The sequence below is a fragment of the Cherax quadricarinatus genome, chromosome 85, assembly GCF_038502225.1.
Source record: "Cherax quadricarinatus isolate ZL_2023a chromosome 85, ASM3850222v1, whole genome shotgun sequence".
NCBI lineage: Eukaryota > Metazoa > Arthropoda > Malacostraca > Decapoda > Parastacidae > Cherax > Cherax quadricarinatus.
In genome coordinates, this window is record NC_091376.1 from 15,348,191 (window position 1) to 15,362,009 (window position 13,819).

At 39.8% G+C, this 13,819-nt stretch overlaps 1 protein-coding gene across 1 annotated transcript in view; it reads right to left on the minus strand.

The window, feature by feature from the left end:
- LOC128703263 (uncharacterized) overlaps positions 1-13,819 on the minus strand; it is a 51,992-nt gene that overhangs the window by 24,581 nt on the left and 13,592 nt on the right. The window contains exon 2 of the mRNA XM_070103447.1: positions 4,256-4,419. Coding sequence (XP_069959548.1) covers positions 4,256-4,419 — 164 coding nt within the window. The remainder of the gene's footprint in view (positions 1-4,255; positions 4,420-13,819) is intronic.

A 13,819-nucleotide genomic window follows, 5' to 3' on the forward strand; every position in this document is an offset into this window, starting at 1 on the left:
CCGCCTTCCGTCCCCTACATATTTATACGCTCTCCGTTTCGTTACTTTGATCCATTCTCTCTAAATGACCAAACCACCTCAACAACCCCTCTTCAGCCATCTGACTAATACTTTTATTAACTCCACACCTTCTCCCAATTTCCACTCTCCGAATTTTCTGCATAATATTTACACCACACATTGCCCTTAGACAGGACATCTCCACTGCCTCCAACCGTCTCCTTGCTGCTGCATTTACCACCCAAGCTTCACACCCATATAAGAGTGTTGGTACCATTATACTTTCATACATTCCCTTCTTTGCCTCCATAGATAACGTTTTTTGTCTCCACATATACCTCAATGCACCACTCGTCTTTTTTTCCTTCATCAATTCAATGATTAACCTCATCCTTCATAAATCCATCCGCTGACACGCAAACTCCCATAATTTAATCCCACCCCTCTCCCGAACACCCTAGCATTTACTTCTTTTACAACCCCGTCTATAAATATATTAAACAACCATGGTGACATTACACATCCCTATCTAAGACCTATTCTACCCGGGAAGTAGTCTCCTTCTCTTCTACACACCCTAATCTGAGCCTCACTATCCTCATAAAAACTCTTTAAAGCATTTAATGACTTACCACCTATTCCATATACTTGCAACATCTGCCACATTGCTCCCCTATCCACTCTATCATATGCCTTTTCTAAATCCATAAATGCAATAAAAACTTCCCTACCTTTATCTAAATACTGTTCACATATATGGTTCAATATAAACACTTGATCTACACATCCCCTACCCACTCTGAAACCTCCTTGCTCATCCGTAATCCTACATTGTCTTACATCTAATTATTTCAATAATAACCCTACCGTACACTTTTCCTGGTATACTCAGTAAACTTATTCCTTTATAATTTTTACAATCTCTTTTGTCCCCCTTCCCTTTATATAAAGGGACTATACATGCTCTCCGCCAATCCCTAAGTACCTCCCCCTCTTTCATACATTTATTAAACAAAAATACCAACCACTCCAACACTATATCCCCCCCTGCTTTTAACATTTCTGTCATGATCCCGTCAGTTCCAGCTGCTTTACTCCCTTTCATTCTGCATAATGCCTCATGCACCTCCCTCACACTCACATCCTGCTCTTCTTCATACCTAAAAGATAGTATACCTCTCTGGCTAGTGCATGAAATTACCGCCTCCCTTTCTTCCTCAACATTTAAAAGTTCCTCAAAATATTCCCGCCATCTACCCAAAACCTCCATCTCCCCATCTACTAACTCCCCTACTCTGTTTTTAACTGACAAATCCATATGTTCTCTAGGTTTTCTTAACTTGTTTATCTCACTTCAAATTTTTTTCTTATTTTCATTAAAATTTCTTGACAGTGCCTCTCCCACTCTATCATCTGCTCTCCTTTTACACTCTCTCACCACTCTCTTCACCTTTCTTTTACTCTCCATATACTCTACTCTTCTTATAACACTTCTGCTTTGTAAAAACCTCTCATAAGCTAACTTTTACTCTTTTATCACACCCATTACTTCATCATTCCACCAATCACTCCTCTTTCCTCAAGCACCCACCCTCCTATAACCACAAACTTCTGCCCCACATTCTAATACTGCATTTTTAAAACTATTCCAACTCTCTTCAACCCCCCCACTACTCATACTTGCACTATCCCACCTTTCTGCCAATAGTCGCTTATATCTCACCTGAACTTCCTCCTCCCTTAGTTTATACACTTTCTCCTCCCTCTTACTTGTTGTTGCCACCTTCCTCTTGTCCCATCTACCTCTTACTCTAACTGTAGCTACAACTAAATAATTATCCTATATATCAGTTGCCTCTCTATAAACGTGTACATCCTGGAGCCTACCCATCAGCCTTTTATCCACCAATACATAATCTAACAAACTACTTTCATTACATGCTATATCATACCTTGTATATTTATTTTCATAAAATATGTATTACTTAATACCAAACCTCTTTCTACACATAGCTCAATTAAAGGCTTTCCATTTACATTTACCCCTGGCACCCCAAATTTACCTACTACTCACTCCACAACATTTTTACCCACTTTAGCATTGAAATCCCCAACCACAAGTACTCTCACACTTGGTTCAAAACTTCCCACGCATTCACTCAACATTTCCCAAAATCTCTCTCTCTCCTCTACACTTCTCTCTTCTCCAGGTGCATATACGCTTACTATAACCCACTTTTCACATCCAACCTTTATTTTACTCCATATAATCCTTGAATTAATACATTTATAGTCCCTCTTTTCCTGCCATAGCTTATCCTTCAACATTATTGCTACTCCTTCTTTAGCTCTAACTCTATTTGAAACCCCTGTCGTAATCCCATTTATTCTTCTCCACTGAAACTCTCCCATCCCCTTCAGCTTTGTTTCACTTAAAGCAAGGACATCCAGCTTCTTCTCATTCATAACATCCACAATTATCTCTTTCTTATCATTCGCACAACATCCACGCACATTCAAACTTCCCACTTTGACAATTTTCTTCTTATTCTTTTTAGTAATTACTACAGGAAAATGGGTTACTAGCCCATTGTTCCTGGCATTTTAGTTGATTTTTGCAATACACATGGCTTACGGAGGAAAGATTCTTACTCCACTTCCCCATTATAAATGTGTTTTATATTTTGTGCTTGTGCACTGTTCCTGCGAGAGAGAGAGAGAGAGAGAGAGAGAGAGAGAGAGAGAGCAGGTGGCCCGTGACCTGGTGGCAAAAGCTCTCGCTTCACACTGTGAGGTTCTGGGTTCATTTCCCGGGGAGGGTTGAAACATTGGGCGTTTTTCCTTACACCGGTTGTCTATGTTCACCCATCAGTAAAATGAGTGCCTGGGTGTTAGTCGAATGGCGTGGGTCGCATCCTGGGATAAAACTGACCTAATTAGCGGGAAATGCTCAGCATAACAAGCGGCTTTCTATATAGTAGTATGTCACTGATGTCAGCTATGGTCTGTATACCTTGTACATGTACTGGTAGTAAATAAAGATATTATTATTATTATTATTCAGTCAATTAACATGGTCGGGTATGACCATGGGTAGTGTGCCCGAGCGATGTAGCTGGGTATGCCTGCCCCATACCTGTGTCCCATGACTATCGCTCGGAGAACTGTGCCTGTAGACCTGTACTGCCGCCTTGTGGCTATTAGTCTACTTTAAGCTCACTCCTCAACACCCTGCATTGTTCTCACTCAGAAACCTACACACAAGAAGTCCCTCCTCTCTCCCACGCCAGTCTCAGGGCCTCGCTGGCCCCCAGGGCAAACGTAAACATACTGCCTGCATCAAGAACCCAATAATGTAATGACGTCCTCCAAAGAGTATTAATCCCCACCGAACACATTACTGATATACTCACTGGAAATCTACCCGAGATTATATAGAATATCTTTTCCTTAATTTCCCAGTAGAGGAATGCTTCTACAGTCATCAAATATCAGCTGAAGTTTCTGGCCTCACTCTTCATGTGAGCGCTAAGGATCTCTCATATGGACAAACATGAGCGCTCAGCTGAGACATTTACTGCCGTATCACATGTGAACAACATAGCTAATACACTCGCCAGGAGCATCACCGTAGCCATCAAGTTATACAGTTACAATCAGAAAGTCATCAGTTTCCCCGGATCTAAAGCGGTAACGCATCTAATGCCCATAATGTGTAAAAGAACATAAGTATGAGTGTGATAGAGATGACAAGTACAATGTCTACGTCATCCAGTATAATTCACTCAACCACTGTATGGTGTCTAATGAGGTCAGACATCAGTGAAGAAAGTCTTAGTAAACGTCACTGTCTGGCTTTTATTATATTGTTGCCTCCAACACTATCAGGAATACTAAACAAAATTAGTATTGCACCAGTGGTTTATCTACATACATGATAATAGTTCTTGCACCTCAGTGTAAATTCCCTGAGAGACACGCACATCTATGTATAAATACTTCTTGGTGTATATGCACCGAGAGTTACTGACCACTCGGTGTCCAATACCGGTTGACAAATGCATATCCTTATATTTATATATATATAAATAAATAAATATATATATATATATATATATATATATATATATATATATATATATATATATATATATATATATATATATATATATATATATATATATATATATATCAAATGATCAAAACCGCAGTTGGAGATATATACAAAGTATAAAGTAAGCATGTGAGAGCTCACCCCTCTGGGCAGGTGCTGGGGTAGAGGGAGTGTTCTAATACTCCATTGCCATCTGGGTCGCTGCAGAAGTAATACTGTAGACAGTTGGAAGGATCTTTTATCATGTCTCCCTCAGCTCTGCCTGTGCAGTCAGGCACACACAGCTGAAGTGATGGTCCAATCTCCTGGAGACACAGGATACAACAGATGTGAACAGTGTTGTTGGAAGCTGGAAGTAGGAAAGCAGATGATGTTGGACACACACACACACACACACACGCACACACACACACACACACACACACACAAACACTCACACACACACACACACACACACACACACACACACACACACACACACACACACACACACACACACACACACACACACACACACACGCTCGCACACACACGCTCACACACACACACACACACACACGCACACACACACACACACACACACACACATACACGCTCACACACACACGCTCACACACACACACACACACACACACACACACACACACACACACACACACACACACACACACACACACACACACACACACACACTCACACACACACACACACACACACACACACACACACACACACACACACACACACACACACACACACACACACACACACACACACACACACACACACACACACACACAAGAGGTCACAATTGGAAGTTGAAGACTCAGATGAATTAAAGGGATTTTAGGAAGTATTTTTTCAGTCATAGAGTAGTCAGGCCGTGGAATAGCCTAGAAAGTGATTTAGTGGAGGCGGGTACCATACATAGTTTTAAGGCGAGGTATGATAAAGCTCATGGGGCAGGGAGAGAGAGGACCTAGTAGCAATCAGCGAAGAGGAGGGGCCAGGAGCTATGAATCGACCCCTGCAATTACAAATAGGTGAGTACACACACACACACACACACACTCACACACACACACACACACACTCACACACACACACACACACACACACACACACACACACACACACACACACACACACACACACACACACACACACACACACACACACACACACACACACACACTCAGACACACACACACAAGAGGACAAGATTCAGGCAAGATTACAATCATGAAGCTGGGAGAAGGACAAAAAGAATGGAGATAGAGTACAGCCTAGGAGGCCAAAGGCTGTGAAACTCACTCATGGAAAAGGATGTTGGGGTGAGCATCATACCGAGCACATCTCTTGAGGGGCACATCAACCAAATAACCTCTGCAGCATATAAGCGCTTGACAAACCTAAGATTAGCGTTTCGACATCTAAGTCATTCACAACACTGTACATCGTGTACGTCAGGTCCAGAGTGGGCTATGTATGAAGCTCACACCTCGTCAAACACGACAAGAAATTTCATTAAGTGCAAAAGTTTGCAGCATGACTAGTCCTGGAGCTGAGGGGATTTGTCCTACGACTAGAGGTTAAGGGAACTCATCCTGACGATACTGTAAGACGGGAGAGATAGGGAAGACATGATAACAATGTATAAAATATTTAGAGGAATTAACAAGGTGGACAGGAAAAGAATGTTTCAAAGATGGGATAGAGGCATAAGGGGCCACAACAGGAAGTTTAAAGCTCAGATGAGTCATATAGATGTTACGAAGTATTTCTTCAGTCATAGAGTTGTCAGGAAGTGGAACAATCTAGAGAGTGAAGTAGTGGAGGCAGCATCCATACATAGCTTTAAGAAGACGTATGATAAAGCTCATGGAGTCGGGAGGGAGTGGACCTAGTAGCGATAAGCAAAGAGGCGGGGCCAGGAGCTACGAGTAGACCCCTGCAACCAGAGGGTGCTCGATTCCGGGCGTCTCCCCTCCGGCCCCCTCCGGGCTACGACCAGGGGCATGGAAGTGAGTACACACACACACACACACACACACACACACACACACACACACTCACACACTCACAATTTACTCACAAACTTCCAAAAAAGGGTCTACACAGGTATGAGACAATTCCTACATGAGGTGCAGTTGGTAAGAGAGCTAGAGAGGAAGACAGTAAATGAAATGATGAAACACTTGGCATCAAAGTGCACGGAGTCAGTGGAGAAGTTCGTGCCAGAGGTGTGGAGTGGCCATAGTCAAGTGTTCTAGAGCATATAAAAGGCATTTAAGGTAAAGGACCAAGGAAAACAGGGAGTTGAACCAAAGAGCCAAAAATGAATGTGAATGGATGAGGAGAGAAGCCAAGCTTCAATATGAGAATGGCAAAGCATCAAAAGCCAAATCTGACCCAAAGGTATTATACAGTCACATAAGGAGGAAAACAACAGTCAAGGACCAGGCAATCAGACTGAGGAAGTAAGGCGGGGAGCTCACAGGGAACGACCAGGAAGTATGTGACGAACTCAGCTCACGATTCAAGGAAGTATTCAGAGTGGACACAGAGAGACTTCGAGCGAACCGAGGTGGTAGGGGGTACCAGCAAGTGCTGGACATATGCCACACAACCAAGTAGGAGGTGAAGAAACTACTAGGGAAACTAGATACCTCGAAGGTGGTGGGCCCAGATGAAATCTCTCCTTGGGTCCTTAGAGAGGGAGCTGATGCACTGTGTGTGTACCACTAACAACAATCTTCAATAAATCTTTCAAAACTGGGTAACTGCCTGAGGTGTGGTATACAGCAAATGTAGTCCCAATTTTTAAGAAAGCAGACAGACAGGCTGCACTAAATTACAGACCACTGTCACTGACATGTATAGTATGTAAAGTTATGGGGAAGATTATCAGGAGAAGAGTGGTGGAGCACCTAGAAAGGCAATGGCTCGTACATGACAACCAGCATGGTTCAGGTAAGGGAAATCCTGCATCACAAACCTATTCTAGTTCTACGACAAGGTAACAGAAGTTAGTTAGGAGAGAGAAAGGGATGGGGTGATTACATCTTCTTGGACTGTAAGAAGACATTCAACACAGTACCACACAAGACACTGATTGAAAAGCTAGAGGAGCATTCAGGAATAACAGGGAAAGTACTGTAATGGATCAGGGAATACCTGATAAGAATGAAACGTGTGTTAACCCTTTGAGGGTCCAAGGCGTTGATCTACATCATGAGTTCAGTTCACTCAGATAAGCTGTGAGTGGTAAATTTGGGCCTCGATATGAGAGAATGAATCTATGTGGTAAGAGTGCACCATTTAAAACAAATCCTGAAGTGCACAGTGCATAATGAGAAAAAAATTGTGACTGTGTTTTTGGATTAAAACACCGACTTGCGGTGTATTTTCGTGTGTTTTTTCTAGGTTGCATTCGCGGTTTCTTAGTCTCAATTAATAGAATGAAAGATATATTATAGAAAATGAGATGATTTTGATTGGTATTAGTAATGAAAATACCTTCAAATTGAGCTTAAATTAGCGGAAATATTTGATTTTTGCTGATGTTCAAGAATAAACAAATGACGTCACGTGTCAAATACACACCAGGTTCAAGAGTAAACAAATGACGTCACGTGTCCAATACACACCAGCTGGTGGGTTTAAGATACGTTCACAAATGTGTTGATATTATTTATGCAATTATTACAATATTGCATAACAGTAAATCTTCTATTTTTTATTTTGGTGTGAATAAAAATTCTTTATGTAAATAAAAAATCAAAATGGAATTAATCTGTAAAGCCTGAAAACGTAACTAATAAACAGAGGAAATGTTATTTTAGTCCCAGGAATGTTTGCATTGTTTATTCTGGACCCTATTTTGAAATTGGAATATTTTGAACTTTGTATGAAATTGACCAAATTACCAATTTCTGATTACATTATTGGGTACTTGAAAAAAGTGACTGGGCAGTTTCCTGTGCTCAGTCGATAAAAAAGAAGTAATAGTAGCGAAATAGCTAAAAATTTGGCCAACTGGAATAATGTAATTTGCCTAAAATCGGAGTCAAATTCGGCAAAACTGTCGATGCGTAAACGTCGCTGACGAAGTAAAATTCGGTATATTGTAATGTCTTTAGTTTTCCATAAAATTTCGTACTTTTTGTTATATTACCATCAGAAAAAGATTCTCTACCATTTCATAAGAAAAAATTAAATTTGTTTTTTTTGAAAATTCTTGGACCCTCAAAGGTTAATTAATAAGAGACAAGGTATCAGAAAGGGTGCATGTGTCCAGTAAGGTTCCACAAGGAGTCAGTCTTGGGTCCGGTGCTGTTTTTTGAATATGTGAACGACATCACGGAAGGGATATTCTCTGAGGTATCCCTGTTCGCAGACAATATGAAGCTACGGAGGAGAATACAAGCGGTTCAGAAACAAGTAAGCCTTGAAAAGGATCTGGGCAGGCTGCAAGGCTGGTCTGACTAATTTATCCTGGAGTTTAACACCAGCATTTGCAATGGTATGAAGCTTGGGAACTGACAAAGGATTATGAAGCTTGGGGAATGACAAAGGATTATAAAGCTTGGGGACTGACAAAGGATTATGAAGCTTGGGGAATGACAAAGGAGACCGCAAATGGAGTACAGCCTTAGAGGTTAAGTAAAAGGATCTTCTGGTGAGTATAATACCAAGTACATTTCCTGAGGTGCACATCAACCAAATAATTGGTGCAGCATGTGGGCTCCTGGCAGTCCTAAGAATAGCTTTCCAACACCTCAGTAAGGAATCATTCAAAACTGTGCTCGTCAGGGCCATGTTGGAGTATGCAGCACCAGTTTGGAACCCACACCTGATCAAGCACGTAAAGAAATTATAGAAAGTGCAATGGTTTGCAACGAGACTAGCCCCAGAGCTAAGGGGTATGTCTTTTGAGGAGAGGTTAAGGGAAATCGACCTGATGACACTGGAGGACAGGAGAGAGAGAGAGGGAGGACATAATAACGACATAAAATACTGAGAGGAACTGACGAGGTGGACAAAGACAGTAGGTTCCAGAGATGGAACACAACAACAGGGGGTCACAGCTGGAAGTTGAAAACTCAGATAAGTAAAAGGGATGTTAGGGAGTATTTCTTTAGACAATGAGTTGTCAGGAAGCAGAGTTGTCTGGAGAGTTATGCAGTGGAGGCAGGATCCATACATAGCTTTAAAAAGAGGTATGATGGAGCAGGTAGAGAGTGGGCCTAGTAACGACTGGTAAAGAGGCAGGGCCAGGAGCTTTTAATCGACCCTTGTAGCCACAATTAGATGAATACAATTAAGTGAGTACACACTGTAGAGTTAAGAGAAGCAGCACATGTAAGGTGGGAGAAGCCAAAGTATAAAAGAAGCGACTTCACAGGTATTAGGAATTTCCTGCATGAGGTACAGTGGGAAAGAAAACTGGTGGGAATAACAGTAAAGGTTCTGAAGCTCGGGAGTGTCCATAACCCTAGCACTTATAAGTTAAATAATGTAGAAGTTAGCCTAGTATGGGCCAACAGGCCTCCTGCAGTGTTCCTCCTTTCTTATGTTCTTATGTTCTTATGTTCATACAGATTGCGAAAAGGACTTGGGGGTTATGGTAAGCAGCAACCTTAAACCAAGACAGCAATGCCTAAGCGTACGTAATAAGGCAAATAGATTACTGGGATTTATATCAAGAAGTGTAAGCAACAGAAGTCCAGAGGTCATACTGCAGCTTTATACATCATTAGTAAGGCCTCACCTAGATTATGCAGCTCAATTCTGTAAAGTAAAAGGACACAAGTGCAACTAATGTGACATTTATTGTGGCAACGTTTCGCTCTCCATGACCTTTATCAAGCAACGTTTCGCTCCTGGAGAGCGAAACGTTGCCACAATAAATGTCACATTAGTTGCACTTGTGTCCTTTTACTTTACATATTGTCAGTAATTCTACCAACTTTATTACAGCTAAATTCTGGTCTCCATATTACAGAATGGACATAAATTCGTTAGAAAACATTCAGCGTAGGATGACTAAATTAATACATAGCATTAGAAATCTTCCTTATGAAGAAAGATTGAAGACTCTTAAGTTACATTCACTTGTTAGACGAAGAATGAGGGGAGACCTGATCGAAGTGTATAAGTGGAAGATAGGTATTAATAAAGGGGATATTAACAAGGTCTTGAGGATATCTCTCCAAGAGAGAACCCGCAGTAATGGATTTAAATTAGATAAGTTTAGATTTAGAAAGGACATAGGAAAGTATTGGTTTGGAAATAGGGTAGTTGATGAGTGGAACAGTCTACCTAGTTGGGTTATTGAGGCTGGGACTTTGGGTAATTTCAAATTTAGGTTGGATAAGTACATGAGTGGGAGGGGTTGGATTTGAGTGGGACTTGCACATCGGAGCTTGTTTCTTGGGTGGCATTGAAAATTGGGTTCGTCAAATGTTTGTTAGTGGGATGAATTGTAAAGGACCTGCCTAGTATGGGCTAACAGGCCTGTTGCAGTGTTCCTCCTTTCTTATGTTCTTATGTTATGTTCTTAAATGATGTAATACGTGACCACAAAAATGCAAGGAGGCAGCGGCAAGGTTCGTACCCAAGGGCAACAGAAGCAATGTGAAGACAGAATAAGTCTTTGGCTCACCCAAAAGTGTGGAAAGACGAAAACTAAGTGTGCTAGAGAATGGAAAAAAGTATAGAAGACAAAGGACCCAGGAAAATAAGATTAGCCGGAGTGCTAGAAATGAATATGCATGGATAAGGAGCGAGGCCCAGTGGCAATACGAGAATGACATAGAAATGAAAGCCAAATCTGACCCAATGCTATTGTACAGTCACATCTGGAGGAAAACAACAGTGAAGGACCAAGTAATCAGGCCTGTGAAGGAAGTAGGGGAGATCACAAAAAAAAAGTATGCATGGAGCTCAATTTTTACTAAAATTTCTATTTACTCTTAACATTTTTGACTTTTAATAACCATTACTTGTCTAATTACCTTTACCTGTTTTAATACCACATTTACTATCCTAGATTACTCTTAATTACCTTGTACTGCCATATAACCTCAAGTATAACTACCAGTGCAATATTGAATGAAATAAACATTACTTTTTCACTTTTTTGTAATCATTATTACTTACTAAAATTTTATTAAACACCATATTTACTACCAGTCAATTTTACTTTTGTACATTAAACATTATTTTATACTTCCCATAACATTTTGTTGCCAAATTTTCAAGTTTTTATATTCAACCCCAACCTTTGTATTATCCTTTGTACCTGTGTACCTGGGTACCTGTCTACCATCTTACTATCATATTATAACCAAGACATTACCATTGTGATTTTTTACTATTATTCTTTTGGTACTTTAATTGTGAATTTTATTTTGTCAATTTAAATCTATAGTTATAATCTTGATCTTGTCAACAACCTATACCAGACTCTAGTACAATTGCAAGTACCATTTCAAATTGTATTTTTATATTATAAGTTTATATTATAATTCCTACCATCTGTCCATTTAACTTTGCTTACCATTACTTAATTTTAGTCCCTTATATATTTTCTCCTTTATTTTAGCTTTATATAACTATCCTAGTTTATATATCCACAATTGTTAAAATAATCAAGGTGCTATTCTCAGGTGCTAAAGTAGAATAAGTTCACAATTTTGCCATTATATTCCAAAGCTCATTTATTTGATTACCACTTTATTCTTCACCACAACCTATATTAGTCCCTTTTTATTATAATTTTAAACTATAATTCTAACTTTAAAAAATTACCTTTATAGTACTACCTACTATCATATTCCCAAGCTCTATTATATGATCATCACTTTATTTGTATTAGTCCCTTAGCTCATTATTTTACATTTGTTAAATAATTCAGGTGCTCTTTTTTAGCTTAAGACTTTATACTTTGTTTTATACTTAATTCTAACTATAGATTCACTACAAATCTTATGATTACAAGCATTGATCCTGATACCAACCTCTTATTTAATGACTTAAATGAATCAAACAGTTACTGTAATTACTACACTGCAGAACAATCAAAGGCACTTCTCAGTGCCAACAACAACATAACTGTCTTTAACTACAATATCAGATCTTTAAGCAAGCATTATGATGACCTCATAGCATTACTAAATTCCTTACATGCCAATATGTCCATCATTACACTAACTGAAACCTGGCTAAAGCCTGATAGTACAGATGTCTATGCCATTCCTGGTTACACAGCCATACACAACTGTAGGCCAGACCAACAAGGGGGTGGCACAGCCATATACTACTCAGACCAACTAGAATGTATCACTAATACTTGCACAAGGGATGAACATGGGGAATATATAATAGCTAAATTCAAATCCAAATACCTACAAAAACCTCTCACATTGATAAACATCTACAGAGTTCCACAGTCAAACATTAGCCAATTTAGTCAAAATCTAGGAAGTATGATAACTGATGCACGCATGAACAAAGATCACTTACTACTCTCAGGTGACTTCAATATAAATCTCCTACAAGACCAGGACCCACACGTTACTGAATTCACAAACACAATGAGTAACTGTATGTTACTACCAACAGTAACAAAACCTACAAGAGTTACAGAGACTAGTGTTTCCCTACTTGACCACATCTGGACCAACACCATATCCCCTTTAAAATCAGGCATAATTACAGATAATACCACAGACCACTACCCTACTTTCCTCATAACAACTCTTGGTAAACTACCCCAAGACACTACTAAAGTCACCTTCAGACTTCACAATGAGGCAGCCATTAATAACTTCACAACAGCATTAGCAAACATTGATTGGCACACTGAGCTAGAAATCTATACAGATATTGACGAATGTATTAATAATTTTCTAAAAAAGACCCAATACCTCTATAACAAGCACTGCCCTAAAAAAACTAAACAGATGACAGCAAAGAGACTGAACAGTCCCTGGCTAACACCCAGCATTCTCAAATCCATAAATACAAAACACCAATATGAAAAACAGTACAGAATGGGTCACATAACCAGAGACCAAACAAAACGTTACTCGTCAATCCTAACCAGCCTGATAAGAAGGGCAAAAAAATTGCATTATGAGAACAGATTATCCAACTTACGAGGTGATATAAAAAAGACCTGGAAAACCCTATCAGAAATTCTGGGAACAAAAAAGATATCACGAAATAGCGAAATAAAATTAGCAAAATCAGATGAACCCCAACTCCCACCAACAGAAACAGCAAACAGACTCAATGATTTCTTCTCCACTATAGGACAAAACCTTGCCAATAAAATCCCAAGCTCAGATACCCCACCAAATGACTACCTCACCGGCAACTACCCGAACACACTGTTCCTAGCTCCGACTAACCCATACGAAGTCTCCCTTATTATCAACGCACTAAAAAACAAGGCAGGAGATTTAAGTACCTTACCACCCTTTATATACAAAAAAGTGTCACAAGTGCTATCACCAATCATTGCAACACTCTTTAACAAATCCATCGAATCCTCAACCTTCCCTACAGTACTCAAAATAGCAAGGGTCACCCCAATCCACAAAGGAGGAGACCAAACAGAGTTGAATAACTATAGGCCAATATCCAACTTACACCCTCTCTCAAAAATCTTCGAAAAATTAATTCATAAACGAATCT